Genomic DNA, 19,904 nt, shown 5'->3' on the forward strand with positions numbered 1-19,904 from the left:
CCAGAGGGAAAGGAGCCCAGGCTCACACACACGGAACTTACATTCACTCACTTGGTCTTTTCATTCTTTCTGGGTGGCAGGTGCCGCAATCACAGAAAGAAACCAGATATAGCTTCACCCAGAAGGAACTTGGTGGGTAATCCAGTCATAGGTGGACTTGGACTGGGAAGGCTCTCTAGAGGTGGCACAAGCCAAAGTACAGAGTGACTGTCATTCTGAACAGCAGGTTGTAGTCTACTATAGTAGCTAGTGGAACTTAAAAGACCGATATGAACCACTTCATCTATTACGCGAGTTTTGAAAAGTGGAAGGACTGCCTGGCCAGTGTGGCTCCGTTGGTTGGGCATCATCCCATGCATCAAAGGGTTGCTGGTTTGGTTACTCATCAGGGCATATGCCAGGGTCTTGGGTTCGATCCCTGGTAGGGGGCATGCAGGAGGCAGCTAATCTATGTTCTGCTCTCACATCGACGTTTCTTTCTCCCTTCCTCTCTCAGTGAAAAAACAATAAAAATATTTTTTAAAAAGTGAGAGGACTCAGCAACAATAATCATTGGGGAACCTGTACCATAGCATTAAGATCGCATCAATTCTTTTATCCCACTGCTCATTTTTAGTGTCAAACAAATTCCTGGTCCTATGACTAAAGATAAGTAAGAAAAGGTTTATAACTTAAGTGTTATGACAGGACTTATTCCTGTAAGATATACAGGAGATGTGGTTTACATGAACCAAATTACTACTCAAGTTTTAAATCGTGGATTTATAACAAGAGAAAAGTGAAATGGAAAGCTCTTTAGGAAACACCACAGTTCTATCATGCAACATCAGTGATGTCACAGGCCCATAAAAGATAAATTAATCATTTAAAATGAGCATGTTATGATATTTAAGATTCCTTCTAAAATCCCTTCTCCAAATGTAAGCTGGACCAGTAAAACAAAGCTTTAAAGTCAAATGAGACACCATCGCCACCTTGTGTTTAACAGGCTCCATTACACACATATTATTGCCAAAAAAAATCACACATCGGGATTCAACAATTACAGAATATAGCTTTATTTATAGAATCTTACAAACAAAACATTTAAAATCCATAACTTAAGTTATTTTCTTTTCTAATTTATTGTCATAACTCCTGAGTTATTTTTAAAAATACTGTGATGGAACTGCAGAACTATAAAAGGAAATAGGAACAATAAAAACCTAACCGCTCTTGGAAAAATCAGACTTTTCATTTTTAAGCAGATTTCCAGCATACTACCATGTGTTTGGAAGAAGACTTACTAAAAACAGGTCATATGATACCCAAACAGAGAGGCCTTTTTTAAAATCCAGGGTGAAGGATCAATGAAGGAAAGCCTCAAGTTGACACTAGACACAAAAGGCCTTTGGAGGCTAAGAAGGGAGGCAACCTGCATGGCAGGGCGAGGGTGAGAAGCGGCAGGACCCCTGGTCCCAGTTCACTGCTATTGTTAATAGGAGCTGGTCCATCCAGGGATAGAAGTAGATGACGTGAATGCCAGGGGTGCAAATGTCCTCAAAACTCACTACCCCTCAGACTTCTAATATATACAAATGCTTCCAAAACAGCAAATTCAACACAAGTCCAAAAGAAGTCGCCACATTTTCAACTCATGAGGCAGGTCTGTTGCCATTAGCAACATGCAATCAGTTGCACGCTTTGAGTGTTTTCTACCCTTTCTAAGCTCCAGCCAGTACTGGCCTCTGGACTAGTTACAGTTTAAAGAGAATTTCCCTTTGAGGCAGCTGTCTATGAAAGGAAGGTTCTTAAGTTTGTTAAACACTATTTTTGAGCTCTTCTAAAACTAGGAACCCATTAGCCCTAACTAATTTACTCCAAGAAGAATGGTATTTGTAAGGAATGATCTATGGGGAATGCTAAAATTATAAATTTAATACATCAGTGTGAATTGAGGAAAGCAAAATCTTAAGGTTTGAATGCTATTTTCTGCTAGCTCCTGAAAGCAACTTGAGAAAGATAAAACAGAAAAGACAAAGAGTCAGTAACAATAACAATGATAACATAAAGTTAGATTCCACCATTCAAGGAATTGGTTCTTTGGTAAAACTGGACCATAAACCTATCAGGAGACAGACCTGATATTTAATCTAGAATCTTGATAACTCTTTTCCTTCTTCTTCAGCCCATTCTCAAGTCAACAGGCCAGAGAAGGAGGAAAAACTTCTAAAGTATCACCAGCAGTTTTCCTGCTCATGTTCTTTTCAAGAATATTCCTGGTTTGAGGGATGTTTTCAAAGAAGAAAAACAAACAAAACAAAAGAAGAGGCTGCTTTTAATTCCTGTATAATGGAAAGTTTTTCTGGGTAGTAGAGAAAAACTCCCAGGTGCTGGCAATGAACCAGCAATTGTCAGTCATGCACACGAATCAGTTTGCGAACACAACCCCTGGGCTGCAACTGTGGGCACCACTAAGAAAGGCTTCTGGAGAGACTGGCTCCCCAAAGTGGCTAAAGAGTCTCACATTATCAATATGATAATAATAAATCAATTCACCTAGTGAACCTGGAGATTAGCTCCCCTGGAAGCCAGAGTTCTGAGAAGAGGGCTCCACAGTGCCAAGGCTCGCGGACAAGTCTACCAATCCATTTTCTGAAGAGAGCTAGAGCAATTAATATCAATACAGGACTCGCCCTTTCTGGTTTGGGGCGAGGGAGGAAGGGTGACCTAGACAGTGCCCGTTAAAACCCATTCACAGTGTGCTCAGCGGGCCCTCTGTTCTGCACACATCTGCAGAGCCCAACCAAAGTTCTGGACCTTACATCTCACAGTTCTACGATTCGTACTCTTATTCGTGCAATTATCAAGTCCTAAACGGTGTCTGCACTGATTCCTCTCCGGTACCCCGATCGAAGTTGCACTCTGATTCCATAAGACATGTGGGCCAGGGGAGGAAAACTGTGCAGTCTCCCCTCTAACGCCAGCATCGTGAATGTGCTCAGAATGTGCTTCTAGGGAGGCAGCTACGATGGGAGTGGGGAAGTGGAGGCGGAAATCACAGCAAACCAGTGGGTTTGTTGCAGGCCTTCTTTCTCCGCCCTTTGTTCTTACTAGAGTTACTCTGAAAGAAGGGGAGGCCCAGGTACCTGAACCCACACGTTAGCTCTGCTGGACGGCCAGGCAACACCAGGTGCCGCCACAAAATCAGCATTCCCGTGGGCACAAGCAGCTGTCCGAACCGGACGCACACCGGGGTTCTCCTTCCCTCTCACTCAGGATGACCTCGCCTCCCTCCCGCCCTACTCCTGTCCCAACTTTCTGTTCTCTTTGAGAGAAGAGGCAACTGAACTGATTGAAGAACAGGAACTCCTGTCTCCTGTACCTTTTCTGTAAAAAAAAAATAGGACTATATTCACTTAAAAATGGGTCATCTTGAGGTCCAGGATACACAGATTCATAGGCCCGAAACCACAGATTCACTTCCTGATATTTCTAACCAGGTTATAACGGCTACCTATGTTTTTGCATTGGGGCAAAGGATCCCAAATCTCTCAGCACTGGTTCAGAGAGAAAGGGGTCAGGGTAACCAGAGGAAAAAATGAGGCTTGTCGGCTAAGCTGCATTCAGGTTCCAGAGTCACTCTGAGAAGGAGGGAGAAGAAAGGAGAGAGGTGCCACCTGGAGACTATTACCAGGCAGCTTATTATTAATACAGAGCATTTAAAAAAACAACTGACATTTACGTGGAGAAATACAGTCCGTGTCACAGTTTTTAACAGAACTGCCTCTCCCGAGGCGCTTCATGGATGCCGCGTCCGAGGGCTAAGGGGCCAACCGTCAGTTCCTTGGGTTCCTGCAGGGCCCTAGCCGATCTGGATCTGTCCTGAATACATGGTGAGGAGCAGCATGATGGCAAAGCCAGTCAAGAGACCCAGGTTCTGGATGACAAAGGGGACCAGAATGCTGCCCTTCTTCTCATCCTCCAGGGCGACTTCATTCATCTCAGGGAACTGAGAAAGGAGGAAAAAAACAAGAGAGCTGCAGTTCCATTCCTAACTTTGTACATCCAGGAGAATTCATTGCAATGTCAATATTATATCTAATAACTGTTATCATACTTACTCTATTAATATTGTTAATATAGTAACAGTAACAATCCACCCAATAAAAGAGTAACATGCTAATTGACGGTACCTTTGCGATGCCCTCCAGCCAATCAGGAGTGTGTATGCAAATCAACCCAACAAAGATGGTGGGTTAATTTACATACACAGGTGCCAAGTGTCCGGGGGCGGGGCGGGGCACAGGCGTTTTGCCCTGCCCCCGGCCGCTCCGGGCCTCTGGGCAGCCGGAAAGGCGGCTCCGGCCAGAGCGAAGGCAGTGCTGGCAGCAAAGGAAAGGAAGGCCCATTCTGGCATGAATCTTTGTGCATCGGGCTTCTAGTTAGTATATAACATGACTATTATAATAGCTATTATTAGTATTGGGTGAAAATTATATAATATATAATCCTATATAATAAAAGCCTAATATGCAAATTGTCCCCTCAACCAGGAGCTGACAGGGAGGTTGACCACTCGCTATGACATGCGTTGACCACCAGGGGGCGGTGAGGAACATGGCGGGCGTCAGCACTGGTAGCAGGTGGCAATGGAGGCGCTGCAGGCTCTGATGGGCCCCAATGAGAGCAGGACCACAGTGGGATGGTGGAGCAGGTGAGTGGGCGGCACCAGACCAAGGCGGGTGTGAGCGGGGGCCTGGCCCATATCGATCGCCCCTCAGATGGTGACCAGCAGCAGCAGTGGGGGATGGGGCCACTGCCTGGCTCCCAGGTGCTGAGGGAGATGGGCAGAGGCCGGATGACTCAGGTGGAGGGGGGGCATGCGGGGCCTCAGGGGCCCAGAGGTCAGCTGGGACCTGCCCTTCCACACCAGACGCTCATACTTCGATCGCCGGCCAGGTCTAGGGACCGCACCCGTGCATGAATTTCATGCACCGGGCCTCTAGTTAAGATATAAACACACACACACACACACACACACCAATTGGTTTACAAAGAAAATTAACAGTAATAGCCTCTAGAACTTATAATGTAATAGCCTTTCTACAAGGTTATTACATTATAGCGGACCCTTGAAAATGGGGGTAACAGGTGCTGACCCTTGTGCATTTGAAAATTCACGAGTAACCTGACTCTCACAAAACTTATCTCTCCCTCAATATCATAGGGGATTGATTCCAGGACCCCCCACCACACCACGGATACCAAGATCCATGGACAACTCAAGGCCACTATATAAAATGGCTTAGAACAAAGCATATACTAGGCCCTCCACATCCAAGGATTCCCAACCGCAGACTGAAAGCAGTATAGGTTTTTACTGAAAAAAAAAAAATAAAAAAAATCCATGTACGAATGGACCTGCACAGTTCAAATCCTTGTTTTTCCAGGGTCAACCATACTTTACAACTACTGAGGTAAAACAAAATACGACATGCATGTCGTCCTGGATGTGCTTAGGTGCTGGCTAAAAGTAACTGCTTTGATAAAAATAAACTTTTTATTGTGATCCTTAAAAACACTTGCAAAGATGTATTTTGCTATCAAAATGTTATTGTCACTTCTTAGGGAAACTGAGCGACTATGCAAGGGGCCAGAGATTGGAGCTATGACTCAAGGCCTCTCGCTGCTGGCCAGCAAGGCAGGCAACAAGGAGACCTTCCAATTCAAGTACTGCAAAAAACCCCTCACTGTGGGGAGGGCTCCCCATAAGAAAGGAGACTCTAAAATGTTTCCATGGCAAGGCTGGATCTTGGTGGTCTACTCTCATCATCTCTCAAAAATATTATTTTCAGCCCTGGCCAGTGTGACTCAATGGTTAGAGCATCGGCCCTCGCATCAAAGGAATATGGGTTCAATTCCTCGTCAAGGGCATATATCTGGCATATGTTATTTGTTATAACATATAACATCTGTCAAGGCACGCGCAGGAGGCAACCAATTGATGTTTCTCTCTCTCTCACCCCCTCTCTCCTTCCTTCCACTCTATCTCAAATCCATGGAGAAATATTGTGGGGTGAGGATTAACAACAACAACGATTTATTTTCAAAGGCTATAGAAAACAATTCATGCAAATATGTTAAAGAAAATGACACGCCCACAAACAAGGTTAGTTATACAAAACATGTGACAAATCAGGTATTTCACTAGCAAACTCAAAACTACTTAAATTGCCACACCAGATGATAACAGGAACGGTACAATGTATACATCCAGACACTGCTGATAATGCTTTCCATTGACCTGTATGTATCTATCCTATAATATTCCCATTTTCAAGGAAGGACCCTGGAGCTGAGTTTAGTAATCATTTTTTTTAATTAAATATATTTTTATTGATATTTTACAGAGAGGAAGGGAAAGTGATAGTTAGAAACATCGATGAGAGAGAAACACAGATCAGCTGCCTCCTGCAAGCCTCCCACTGGGGATCAAGCCTGCAACCAAGGTACATGCCCTTGACCGGAATCGAACCCAAGACCCTTCAGTCTGCAGGCCGATGCTCTATCCACTGAGCCAAACCAATTAAAGCAGTAATCATTTTCCTTAAGGACGTATGCTAATGGAAACAAGCTCTTCGTTCTTTAAAATCTTAAGTCCCTTTAAAAAGCATTGAATTGTACACCTGAAGTAGGTGAACTGTGTGGTAGGAGAATAATTCTTCCTTATATAAAGCTATCATAAGAAACTCCTAATGTCTCCTTAGCTGTCCTCCCATCCAATGACTTCAATAACCCAGTCCAGCTTTTGTGATTTTCTCATGGTATAAACCATGCAGGACTTACCATATCAGCCAGAGAAATATACAAGAACATTCCTCCAGCCAGTGCGAAGATCCAGTTGGCCGAGAAGTGGCTGCCGGCCAGGATGCCAAAGGCCATACCCACGTAACAGCAGCAGGCAGAAAGGAAGTTGAAGAAGAGTGCTTGCTGGAGGCTCATGCCAGCATTGAGCAGGATGACGAAGTCTCCTAGGGTGGGAGGACAGGGGGGAGAGTGCGGCAGTCACTCCAGGAGGTGGGACCGAGAGCACGATGGACACAGACTGCTTAAAGTATGGATCAAGTCTGCTCGGAAATCAAGGCAGCCCCAGGCATGAGATGACAGGGACAAGAGGGAGGCACCTTCCCCTTCGTGTCCAGGAATTATCTCTGTTTGCAAAGCTGGCCATGTACGTCCCAGACAAGAGGCTGAAAATAATGCAAAATAGACAACCAACAAGCAACAGCCTCGTTTCTCTCCTGATTGATGGTGAAACAGAGGAGCTTCCCTACTCAGAACCACAATGAATGGTATTTTTAGGAAACAAAATTGAGACTGAGGGAAGTTGAGTAATTTTCCCACAGTCACAAGCCAATAAATGGCAAAACCAGGACTTGACCTTGAGTCTCTGAGCCTCCGAAGTCCAGACTTTTTACACTCCCTCTGATAACACAAAGGGCCTCCACAAAACTCCCAGCTCATCTACCTTCTTCCAACCACCAGACTTCTGGCGTGCATCTCAGTCTCAGGGAGATTAATAGGATGTAACAAACAACACACGCCAAGCACTTAGAATAGGGTACGGCATGCAGAAAGTCCCTTTCACTGCTTTCCCTGCTACCTTCATGATCAGTCTATGAGGCAGGCACTGTTACCTACCCCAATGTATAGGTGAGGAAACTGAGCCACAGTAACTACTAATTCAACTGTTCAGAATTAGCGGTTAGAGTTCACCTCGCATACAGAATGTATTAATCAATTATAACAAGTGTTTTGAAGTTGGGGAGGAGTCAGCCATAAGAAGGGTGCTCGTGCCAATCACGAGGCAGCCGAGTGGAATGGGGTTGGGGGCCCATGCACTCACCTAGCTCGTGTGGGAACTCCTCACAGAGAATGGCCACTGAGGTGCTGATGCCTTGGAAAACAGACACAGTGAAGGAGGCCCCAATGGCCAGGCCGTCGATGAAATTGTGGAGGCCATCGCTCAGGGTGATCATCCAGGCCAGAGTGCCAATATCAGAGTAGCGAATGCCTTTCAGCCAGTAACAGGCACTCTGGGAAGCTTGCAGGTCCTACAAGAAAGCCGGGCCCCACGGCCCCCAGGTCAGGGGCGGACGGTGGACCTTCAAGGTAGGCCTGAGTCATCAAGGCCATTATCCCTTAAAGGCCCCCACCCAGCAGCAGCTGACCCACTGACCTGGACAGACAGCGAGCCCACAATGACCTTCTCGTCCATCACGGGCACCTTGCCGTCCAGCTCGCCGCTGCAGTGCTGAGGAATCATGTGGTCCAGGTCCCCATTCTGCAGCTTTTCCGTCACCCCCTCCTCCTGGTCCTTCTTAGAGGGAAGCGCCTCGGAGGCATAATGGCTATGTCCGTGATGATGCTGGAGGGACCACAAGAGTGGTGAGGACGACACTCGCCAAGACCATAAAGCTTCCTGGGACCTGCTCTGAGTCAATGCTCCGAGCACTGGGAAGACCCCGTTCCCACCATCAGAACAATCACAAGCAGGCGACACCCACAGAAACCCAGCATGTTAGAGCTGAACCGAGGTGGATGCAAGGGCCTGGCACAGGACAGGTATCTAAGCAGTGACCGCAGGCCCCACTCATTCCAGAGAGGCAGCACTGCTCAAAATCTTGGAGCTTCTCCTTTGCAACGGCTAATTTTATTCCATTCAGCAACTATTTGGGGAATAACTACATAGCAGGCACTAAAGGCATCTCTCTGGATCTATACTGTAATAATCAGCCTTATTTCTTTGGGGTCATACTTCATACACAGTGCATGTCCATTTCCGGCCCCTCCTTCGTCTCCTAAAGGTATAAAAGGATGTGAAGGAAATCATTTAGAATAAAGCAGAGGGAATAAACTACTGCCTAGTAAAAGGCACACAGGCCAGATCTGGTTTCTGGTCTGCCCGTGCCACCTGCTATCATCCTCATGAGGCGAAATGGGGTGTCCACTCATGAAACTTGTGGGCTCTGCTCCCCCCCTCCCCACCCCAGGCCCCTGCAGTGGTGCCGAGGACCCGCCGCCGCGACACACAGCATTTCGGAGACAGACGCTTGCCCCGGGGGCACCTCTTTTACCAACAACTGGGCCTCACCTCGTTTTTCTGCTTAAGGAGCATTTTCAAGATCTTCTCTGTGAAAAAGAAAAGATAGAAACCCCCAAACACCACTGCAGACTTGGAGACGTAATGATCCTTCAGAGGGTCGAAACCAAAGGCCTGTGGACCCAAACGAAGACAGTAAGTTTAAGAAAATACGCACTCTCCACTGGTCCCCTCTCATCTCCTACCTGCTCCCCTGGTTGTGTGAAGGGAGACACACGCACTGGGACAGCTGGCATCTATCCATCCCTCTCCAGCAGAAGCTAATTCCTGATGTTCCCCGACTGTCCCGTCACCAGGCCTCCTAGGTTCTCTCTAGCTTACTTTCTGATGCAAAAGGCAGATCATCTTCAGAACAGTACTGTCAGGCAGAACAGCCTGGAGACAGTTTTCTGCTTTTAATGAGGGCTCCTACCCCCATTTCTCCATTTGCTAGACTCTGCCTGTAAACCCCATATTTAAAGAGAAGACATTTGTGTTCACTTTCACCGCTACCTCATGTCCCTGCATGATCTGCCCGTAAACAGAAAGGGAGGTGGTGTAATTACACTTTCTAAAATGGGAAATCCACTCCCCAGTTAAATAGCAAGGATTGCGGCAGCTTCCCGACCACAGACCTCCCAGCGACCACAAGGCCGAGAAGGCAGACTGTGTTGCTGCACGTGTCAATTTTTGGGGTTCTGTTTTGAGTTCTTTCTGGAAACTCTACTTATTTTGGGGGGTGGAATCCATTGGGGAGTAGACCGGAGTAGAAATCAAGAGAATTCCTTTCTCAAGGATGCCCCTGGCCTACAGTGGGGCCTTGGGAAAGAGTCGGGTGACCGGCTCCTCAGTTTTCTGACAGAAAACTGCCCCTTTAAGGGAATAAATTCCCTCCTTCTCATGAAGAGGAGAATAAACTCCAGCCTTTTCATGAATGGGTCCAAGATAAAAGTGATTGTAAGTACCAGGAACTCTGGGCTGCCTCAACGGTAGCTGTTTTTCCTTTCTGCTTTTAAGGGACAAAATGCAATCTCTACCCAGTTATTAGTTTTCTAAGCGACATAAAGGTCAAGTTCTAGAGTGGAAAGAACACATATGGACCAACTTTCCAGGACAGTTAAGTCATCTTAGGGAAAGTGGAGTAAAAAGAGGCAATAACGTTCCCCACGGAAGCCAGGACGCTGGCAGAGGACAGAGCACGGCTCCAGGAGCCACGAGCCTGGCTTCTCGGTCTGGGTCAGGTTCCTCAGCTGGTAAACGAGAAAGACATTACTCGTTCTCTAGATATTCCAGAGTTTATCTAAGGATCAACTGAGAAAACACAGAACCACATCTCGGAAAACAAAACGTTTGGAGAAGCATGTGGCGTCATCTCTGTGCCCCCCCTCGGCCCTGCCCAGGCCTGTCAGACCACCTGGGGTGAAATGCCTGTGCTGCCATCAGCAGCGGGTCTGCTGCCGATGACTCCCAACCAGATGAGGCTTCTCCGGGGCCGCTGCCAAACCCACCACGTCTGAGCTCCCTGCTCCTCTGTGGAGGGTCTTCTCACTAACCTGGGCCCAGGGGCAAAGGCGCCTTCAATGCACGTGACACCAGACTTTCTATTTGGATGACTACCTTTGCCTCAAAATGCCCTACGGAGGACGGATCTTTTTATTGTGACCTATGGATTCTGCTGAATGTTTGTTTGTTGTGTGCCAGAGCCATAAATTAGGAGCTGTAAGTGATCTAACTACACTACATCTTTTCACCAACAGTTAGCACTTCCGAGGCATCAGGCACCTGACAAATATTAAGTCACATGACCCTCCTGACATCATCATCAAGGCGGGCCCATTGTTTTCCCCATTTCACATAATGAGGGAATAAGACAGAGGTGAAGTGACTTGCCAGAAGTCACACGACTTGTCAACAGTGAAGCTGGATTGGAAGCCAGCTCTTAAACCCGTGCTGCATTGCCTCCCCTAGCTCTGGCCCACTCTTAGCTTCACCTTCCTGAAGGAAAGCACCTCCTTTCTCTGCCTTCCATCGAACCGGAGGGTCCTCCCACGGTGCCCGCTGTCCCCAGGAGACAGTGTGCTCCTGGGTGAGGGGCCCTGGCTCGCCATACCTCAGGGATGAGCTGGAAGAGGGCGTTGGAGTAGAGGGTGCCAATCGCCAGAGCGATGAAGTAGAGCAGCAGCCTCTTGTAAAAGGTCTTCTTCATGACGGGCACCACAACGGCCCCCAGCAGGGAGCAGAGGGAGATGATGGTCACGCAGAGGAGACCATACCCCCAGACTGCCATGGGGGGAGAGCCAGGCCCACCCAGGACAGGGAGAAGGGCGAGCACCCCATGGCATGACAATACCATTTAGCGGGGGAAAAGGTGGAGGGAGTGGGGCAGCAACAAGGAAGGTTTTGGTGGATATTAACAAAGGCAACAGAGAGAAAAATCAGAGAGACAAGTAGGGAGGGAGAGAGAAATAGAAAATTTGTTAGTGATTCAAGTCTGATGAAATTTCCTTTAATTAATTCAGAAGAAGAGGAATTCAAGATGGCCTTGGAACTCTGTGGCCCCTGTCCCCACTGTCTTTGCTGGCCCAGGTCGCTCCTGCCAGCTGGTGTGACTGGCACAGGGGGTTGCCACCTCGGCATACAGCCATGGTATGTGCAGGTCTACCCAGAAGCTGCCACGGCAGACACTGGACCCGAGGCTCTCTTTAATAGGAAACAAGAGCATCTGGAAAGAAACTGATGGCCGTGCTACCACCACATTGCTTTGTGTACCCAACCCATACTGCATGGGCATGTGCACCAACCCCGGGCACAAGATACAACCCAGTGCAGGGCCGAGCAATGGAGACGAGTAAGGCCCAATGCCCGTGAATTCCAGATTCTTAACTTCTCAAGACGTGTTTGTTTGTTTGTTTGTTTGTTTTCCTTTGCTTTGAAAGGGCTCCAGTGTGGAGAACAGAGTTCCAAGATCACCCTGCACAGCAAATATTTCCTCTACCATTTCCCAGCGTCACACACTCCAGCGTGGACAAAACTGGGCCAGGATGAGGCACTCCCGTGAGCCACAGGGCTGGAGTGTGTACAATTACTCTATTTCCATTCAACAGGTAACCAGGCATTTCATGAACATAATTATTAAAAAATTAATACATTTGATTTCTGGAGCTGAAAAAAATAGCCCAAGACGAGGCCTCCCCTGTGAAGTGCTTCATGGGAATTTTGAGACAAAACTGAGATGGTTGAACTTAAACCAGATTTTCCTCCCATTGTTAAGAAGGAACAGATAAGGTCTGGGCACCGCATTTGGTACGTCTTCTGGCCGAGAGTCTTCTGAATGAGAAAGGCTGGGCGGCCCCGGACACAGGTTCTTTAAGAAAGACCATCCCCAAAGGAGGTCCCCGCATGATCACCTCCCCTGCCTGTCCCTGCCTGAGCTGACAAGGGGGGCAGGCTGTCAACCTGGGTCTTATTTCTTTTAGCTCCTCAGTGGTCACAATTAAAAAACAAAATTAAACATTTCCAAACAGTCAAGTAAGGGCACCAGGAAGTCAGTCCGATCAGGAGAAAGTCAAGATGCAAGGCAGGAAGGGATGGAGGGCCCCTGCTCCTTTATCTTGTAATTTCCATCTCGTTTGTTTTGGTGGGAAGCCTTTGTTCTATGTTTGGCTCTCTGCTACACATTGTGGCCTGCTTAAAAAAAAAAAGGATTGCTCACTTTTTAGGCCAGTTCTACTTATTAGCTGGTAACCTCTTACTTCTGCCTCATTCCAGACGGATCATCTCTTGGTGGCCACCCCTGAGCACTGTGAGGGCCTCTACTTAGAACAGAGCACCCAGGACATGGTTGGAGACCACCCTGCGACTGGGCTTAGGAAAGGCACTGAGGCAGGAGGCCGAGATCCCCTACAGGAGGGCAAACGCTAAGAGCCTTGCACCTGACATCCCCTGAGGGGGCCAGAGTACACCTGGGTGCCCCAGGAATGAGAGAAGGCCCTTGAGATCCAAAGTCAGACTCATTTGTGTCCCTTGATGTGACGGAGAAGTTAATTTGTCAGGGGGCAGCTGTCAGGTGCCGTGGAGCACAGGGCGGGGGCAGGACGTGGGGTGGGGCCGGCTGGGCGGACGCCCAGGGGAAGAGGACGCGCACGTTCTGTTCTACTGCACCTCTGGGATGAGCTGGAAGAGCGCGTTAGAGAACAGCGTTCCAATGGACAGGGCGATGAAGTAAGTGAGCACACGGCTGAAAAACGCTTTCTCCATGCAGGGCAGGACGAGGGCTCCCAGGAGAGAGGCCAGGTTAATCAGTGAAACACTGAGGAAACCAAAGCCCCACACTGTGGAGGAACAAGAACAGATGAGGGCCTCCATTACTGACAGTGGGTGCTCCAGCTGCCTGGGCGGCCCCCCCGGGATCCAGCTGTGGTCAGGGCACACAGAAATGCACCAACCCGGCAGGAGGGATTTGCCGAGTCCGCCTCTTGCTGGGTGCTGGGGAGAAGCCTAAACAAATCCTGCACAGGTGCTGTCCAGAAGCAGCTTACCTTTTAGATGGAGGCAGGTGAAAACATGAAGGCCTAAGCGTGTAAGAACGATAGTGGGAAACAATGAGGCATGACACAGGGCGCCCGTCCCGGGTATCAGTGTGGGCAGCACACACCAGCATGACGGCACTTCAGAAGGGCTATCTGGGCCTGCGGGAGCCATGTGCACTCACAGACCATGGTGAGACCCGAGGCTGGAGCAGGGGTCCTGGGCAGGGGCGGGAGAAGGATGGAACGGGCTGACGACAGACCTTGTAAGGTCTGGAATGATAAATGAAAAGCCAAGGTGTTGACCCCCTTGTAGTTTCATGAAAACTAACGTGGCAAAGTGGCCATAAAAAGCAATCCACAGTTGGGCTGGTCCAAAGAGCCCAACACTAAACATTGCACTGGCCACACTGGCCCATGTGACCACACGCAAGGATACCAGTATAACCGTCACTCTGATGCACCCCTCCTGGTGTCGATCAGCTGCTCACCAGTTACACACTGAGCAAGCAGCACTACTGACCAGCAGAGGTCCACGTGAAGACAAGCACGGGGGCCAGGCTTTCCTGTCCCAGCTCACCTTCCACTGTGCTCGGCCTCCCCTCCTCCGTCTGCTCGTTCTCCTCGTTCTCCTGGTTCTCCGAGGAGCAGGCCCGGGAGTCCAACTGCTGGAGGATGGTGGGGCAGAAGTCCTGGAACTCACTCTGCCCGATCCGCGACTGGCTGCTGAGGTTGTGGGCAGCAAAGAGGGCTCCAGAACTGAAGCACTGAAACACAGGCGAGGGGCAGAGAGCCTCAGCACCAGTCATACCTTGCTCCAGGCAGTGACCGACTCAGCCTTCCAAGAAAGAACTGTCCACGTATCACTGATTCTGTGAGACTAATCTACAGGGGTGGGAGCAAGATGGTCTTTCAACTAGAAAAACGGGTAAGTTATCTTAGAGATCAGCCATCGGGTTTATACCTGTACACACCCCACCTACAACATCTGTAAGGGCCGCCCAGAGGTTCTGGAAGAAACTGAATTCCGATCATTCTTACCGGGATGTGCTTTCTAGAAAACGTGAGCCTATTTGCACACCTTAAGACACAGATTCAACCAGATAGCAAATCTGGCTGCACATCACAATAGCCCAGGGAACTATCCTATTACAATGCAGATTCCAGATACTTCTCCAGAGCTATGGGGGGGGGGGGGGGGCCGTAGTCAGCGTCCATTGGACATTAACCCTCCATCCCCTTGGGAGGCAGCAGGGGAGTTGTTCTCACACACTATTCCTATGAAACACGGCAGTTTTCCTTCTAATTATACTTCATACATGTCAGTCTCTATCTGAGTTTGGATTTACGTGGGTCTATCTCTAGAATCAGCCTTCTGGGTGTGTGGACAAGGGAGTTTCTGGGCCTTCAAAGCTGAGGATTCCACTGACCCCAAGACACTGCTGTTGTGCCGGGAAGCCTCTGGGGTCAGGCTGCATCAGCCCCTACGGCAGCCTCCCCACCAACTCAGACACTCACCGCGGCCCTGTGGTTCTGTATTCCGGCCACAGGGGTCCCTGATCTCTCCTTCAAGGCGAAGTTCCAGGACCCCTCACCTCAAACCTGCCGGGACTGTTCTAGCGAACACTCACCTCCCGGTCTCATTTTTTAATCCTACAAGGACTGTCCAATCCACAGCATTGAATGCTTCACGTCAATATCAGCTAACTCTGTTCTCACTGGCTGAGTTCCCCATCTTGACAATAAACCCCCTAAACATGACTCATTTTGTTAGGGGCAGGAGGGAGAGATAGAATAGTGGGGACTAGCTCTAGTTGTAAGAAATATTAATCATGTTCTGTTAACCATGGTTTGTTCTGATTAAAGAAAGCACATTCTGACCTGGCTGGAGGTTTTATGCCCCTGGACCTGGGAGTTAACCTTGCACTCATTCTCCTTGCCTATCATCATGGAAAGATTAACAACCCTGCTGCCAAGAGAAACAAGGGAGTCCCGGAGGTGCCCGCCCTTTGCAAGCCCCAAACCCCCGCCCCCACCCCAGCTGCTTTCCCTGTGATCTGTAACCGTTATACCCATTCTTATTCCTTTTGCCTACTTCCCCGTGTAATCTTGTCCTCCTACCCATAATAAGCAGCTGGCTTATGGGGGTAGGAGGGGAGAGAAGATTTTTGTGGATGACTTATTGCTCTCCCGTGCTGGCTGCTTAACTGGCTCAAGTAGTGACAGGCAGTCTGGACCCATTCGTTGTCCGGTTTCAATTTTTTCTCTATTTCTCCCAACACACAGCATAGGAAACAAAATAGATAGAAAGCAACTGCTGGCTGACTTCTACGTGGCTGCCTCAAATAGCCTTAGATTCAGATTAGCCAAGATGATAAGGGAGAAAGAACAGAGAGCCAGAAGCCAAAGACCTGGGCCTTAGTCCCGGTCCCTCCAGGATTTCACTACGGGACCCTCAGTGTTCTGTCCCGCAGAATAAAGATTTTCCATCTGCACCTAGAGGTGCCACGAGGCTCAACTAGGAGAGAGGATGAAGGGCTTTGTAATCTACAAACTCTGTTGGAAATGCTGGCTGCCTTGGGAGCTCCAGCAGTGCTGGGTGATCCCAGTGCAGCTGCAAGGAAGAGGCTGGAGGGCTGAGAACCCCACTTCCCACTACCCTTTGGTCATGGCTTCAAAACACCCATGCAGGTGGGAAGGCAGCGCAGCTGGAGGTTCAGACGTGCTGACCCAGGTGACGGGAAGAGCTGGCTTCTGCTGTGTCATCAAGGTTTGCCTACCCTCAGCCCCCGCTCCAGCACCTGACTGGACTGTGAGCCCCGAGAGCAGAGTGCTGAGCAGAGCCGGGAGCCTTACCGTGGACAGGTTCCTCTGTCCCTGAAGGGGCTGGGTGACATTGGCCTGGCCCACTCCCACCACCAGGTGGTTGAGCAGGGCCTTTAGCTGCTGCAGGTTGAGGCTGTCACCCTCCCCATAGCGATGCATGAGGTCCTGCAGGAAAGAGGCTGCACTGATGGCTGGCGTCCCCGTGGACACAGCATGAGTGTCAGGAGCAGCTGTCCATAAGCTGAGTAGGGTCAGCAGGAAGCAGCTAGGGTGTAGCAGCTTCATGGTGATAAGTAAACCTGCAAGAGCAAAAAGGCAGATGAGGGTGAGGCTTAAAAAACCTACCACTCAGCCCCAGCCAGGTAGCTCAGTTAGAGCGTCATCCTGATATGCCAGGGTTGTGGGTTGGATCCCCGTTGAAGGCACAAACCAAAATCAATCAATGAATGCCTAAATAAGTGGAACAACAAACTGATGTTTCTCTCTGTTCCTCCCTCCCCTGTCCCCCTCTAGAGTCAATAAATACAATTTTAAAGTCCTTATCTTTTAAAGATACAGAAATAATCATGGATTAAATAAAATCTGGGATTTGCTTCCAAATAATTGAGGAGGAGTACTGGCATGGGAGTACAGATGAGACAAGATGGGACATGAGTTGGTCATTGCTGAACCTGAGTGATGTGTAGATGGCAATTCATTATACTATTCAGTCTACTTTTGTATATGTTTGAAATTCTCCAAAACAAAAATCTAAAAAATTAATACTACAAGTAAAATAGGGAAAAAAACAGACTGGGAAAAATACACACCATCAAAAATGACAAAGGTTTATTTCTATCCTACCTAAATTAGGGTACAAACATGGAAAATATGTAGTCTCTCTGGTTTGTTAAGAGTACAAATGGAGCCCTAACCGGTTTGGCTCAGTGGATAGAGCGTCGGCCTGCGGACTGAAAGGGTCCCAGGTTCGATTCCGGTCAAGGGCATGTACCTTGGTTGCGGGCACATCCCCAGTGGGGAGTGTGCAGGAGGCAGCTGATCGATGTTTCTCTCTCATCGATGTTTCTAACTCTCTATCCCTCTCCCTTCTTCTCTGTAAAAAAATCAATAAAATATATATATTTTTAAAAAGAGTACAAATGGAAAAGATGGCTAATGCTACTGCTATTTATTAAAATAGCAACACAGATTTTTAAAAAAATAAAATAAAACCAAATGTTAGTGAGGTTGAACAACCAAAGAAGATGCAGCTGGTGGCTATAAAAATAATGTGAATCTTGAAAAGCTATGATAATAGAAGATTTTAAATCCTCTGAATCTGTAATTCTACTTCTAGAATTTACAGCCACAGAAACAATTCAAAAACAAAAAGGCTACAGGCAGAAAGATGTGTTAGGGTGAAATTTAAGGTTAAGAAGAACAATTATGTAATAGAGTTAAGAACTGAGAAGGAACAAAGAAAAATGAAAGCTTTAAGACAGTAGGACAAACGACTTTTCATTGGTTAAATCATTTCCCTTAGTACAGTTACAATTTAATTAGTGAAATAAATATCAGGAAGGGAAAAGGGCCTCCTATTTAATCCAGACCCAGGACCCGGTCACTGCAGTTGTTTCCACACCTCCCTGACCAGGAGGCCTCGCTGTGGGTCACTCCACCTCCAGCCTCTGCTTGCGACAGAGGAACTACACAGCAGAGTGGTTCTGTGGTGGGCAGTCAGACAGACGTGAGCAGAGCAAGGACGATGGGCCAGGTACAAAAGGTCACCAGGGTGGAAACCCCCCAGGTGCTTAGCAAGGGACAACCAATTGTAGGGTGGGACCTGCCCCGTAGGGTGACCTTTCTTCCCCTAGCATATCGCTGGTCACGCGGTTTGGACCCCCTGACCTTTCCTCCCTAGAGATAACATCTAGACCTCAGCCATATTTCAGCTCCTGGCCCAGATAAGCAACAGAACCAGCCACAGCTGTCCTCAGGACCAGCTGCATTGGATACCGACCCCCTGCCCTGGTGCCGGCCAATCAATCAGTGGAGACCACAACCCTGAAAGGACACACCTGGAAAACTGCTGAATATGCTATTGAGATCTTCCCCTGGGACCGCCCCTAAAATCTCCACCCCTAAAACCCTTAGGACAGAGGACCCAGTGCGCTCTCCCTTTCCCTTCCTCTTCCCCCTCCCTGCCCCACTCCTAAGCTCCCTCACTCCCAGGCTCCAAGGGCCCTTCCTTGACCTCTATAACTTGTTTCCTAAGCCCTTTTCTTCTAGGAATTACTTTTTCTACCTCTGTGATTTTATAAATAAACTAGAGGTCCAGTGCATGACTGAATCATGCACATGTAGGGTCCCCTACACGCTTTCGATCGCGGGGGAGCTGGGTGCCTGTCCGCTGGTGCACCAGGCCTTTCGGAAGCCTCTGGCTCAGCGGAGGCTTCTGAAAGGCCTGGTGCCAGAGCAGACAGGCACCCAGCTCCCCAGCTTTTGATGGTCCACGGCGGGACGTGAGCTCGCTGCCCCAGAGGTCCCTTCTGTGCCGCAGCACAGCCACGGCGCAGACGCTGGCCCAATCGGCTACCCCGGCCACCCCGAGTCCCGCCCCCTGCGCCTCCTGCTGGCCCAATCATGGGCGTAGCGGAGTGATGGTAATTTACATATTACCATTTTATTAGGTAGGATATTCTCTTACAGTTTGGGTCTTGGCTCTGAATTCTTTCCTAGCCAGGACCCAAGCACCAAGGTTGCAGAACCAAAGTTTGGTCTGACCCCCTGGTCAGACACCTAGTGCCGTTCCGGCCGCCTACTACAGCTCAGAGCAGGCCTGTTTGCATCCCGGATCTGCCCCTTACCGGCTGTGTGATCTCCGGTGAGGTATTAACCAGCGTCAACATTCTAGAATCACCCAGACCAGTGATGGCCTTTGGTGTCAGAAAGACCTAGCTTGAATTCCCGCAATACTGCTTACCCAGAGTGACCTTGGCCAAGTGACTTTGGCTTCTCTCCACACTTTGGTTTTCTCATCGATAAATTTGGTAGCACTCACTGGATTACTGTGAAGATTTACTGCAATGAGCTATGATAAGTCTACTGATACTGAGTGCATGGGCTTTAGAAAGCACTCAATAAAGTGTGGCTATTACTTTAAGACTTATAATCAGCAGAGTTCCTCTATTTTGACTCCTTCTCAGCCCAGATACTGAGCTGCTAACAGAAATATTCCTTTGGCTGACTTTATTTATTCCAGGCCTGTGGCCTGCACATCACACAAGTCCCTGACCGAAAGCACATCTGGGATTCCAGGCGGTATGGGGCATACACAGAATCTGAGGGCACAAAGCATCACTCTTTATGGAATACTAGAGGCCTGGTGCATGAAAATTCATGCACCGGAGGGGGGTCCCTCAGCCTGACCTGCCCCCTCTCACAGCCCA

The 19,904-nt window shown here is 48.6% G+C and overlaps 1 protein-coding gene across 3 annotated transcripts in view; it reads right to left on the reverse strand.

Moving 5' to 3' along the window:
• Positions 1-1,042: 1,042 nt before the first annotated feature.
• The window catches only part of SLC39A14 (solute carrier family 39 member 14), a 48,240-nt gene continuing 29,378 nt past the window's right edge, over positions 1,043-19,904 (reverse strand). For 2 of the 3 annotated variants that reach the window (XM_054717221.1, XM_008151490.3), the window contains exons 2-9: positions 16,507-16,775; positions 14,231-14,417; positions 11,235-11,404; positions 9,137-9,259; positions 8,222-8,410; positions 7,889-8,096; positions 6,829-7,013; positions 1,043-3,991 (exon numbers count right to left, since the gene is read on the reverse strand). In XM_054717221.1, coding sequence (XP_054573196.1) covers positions 3,845-3,991; positions 6,829-7,013; positions 7,889-8,096; positions 8,222-8,410; positions 9,137-9,259; positions 11,235-11,404; positions 14,231-14,417; positions 16,507-16,761 — 1,464 coding nt within the window. In that variant the 5' untranslated portion in view covers positions 16,762-16,775 and the 3' untranslated portion in view covers positions 1,043-3,844. Of the gene's footprint in view, positions 3,992-6,828; positions 7,014-7,888; positions 8,097-8,221; positions 8,411-9,136; positions 9,260-11,234; positions 11,405-13,285; positions 13,456-14,230; positions 14,418-16,506; positions 16,776-19,904 lie in introns of those variants that run through there. The other variant, XM_028160624.2, reaches the window with a different exon arrangement.

This window comes from Eptesicus fuscus, chromosome 6 (assembly GCF_027574615.1).
Source record: "Eptesicus fuscus isolate TK198812 chromosome 6, DD_ASM_mEF_20220401, whole genome shotgun sequence".
NCBI lineage: Eukaryota > Metazoa > Chordata > Mammalia > Chiroptera > Vespertilionidae > Eptesicus > Eptesicus fuscus.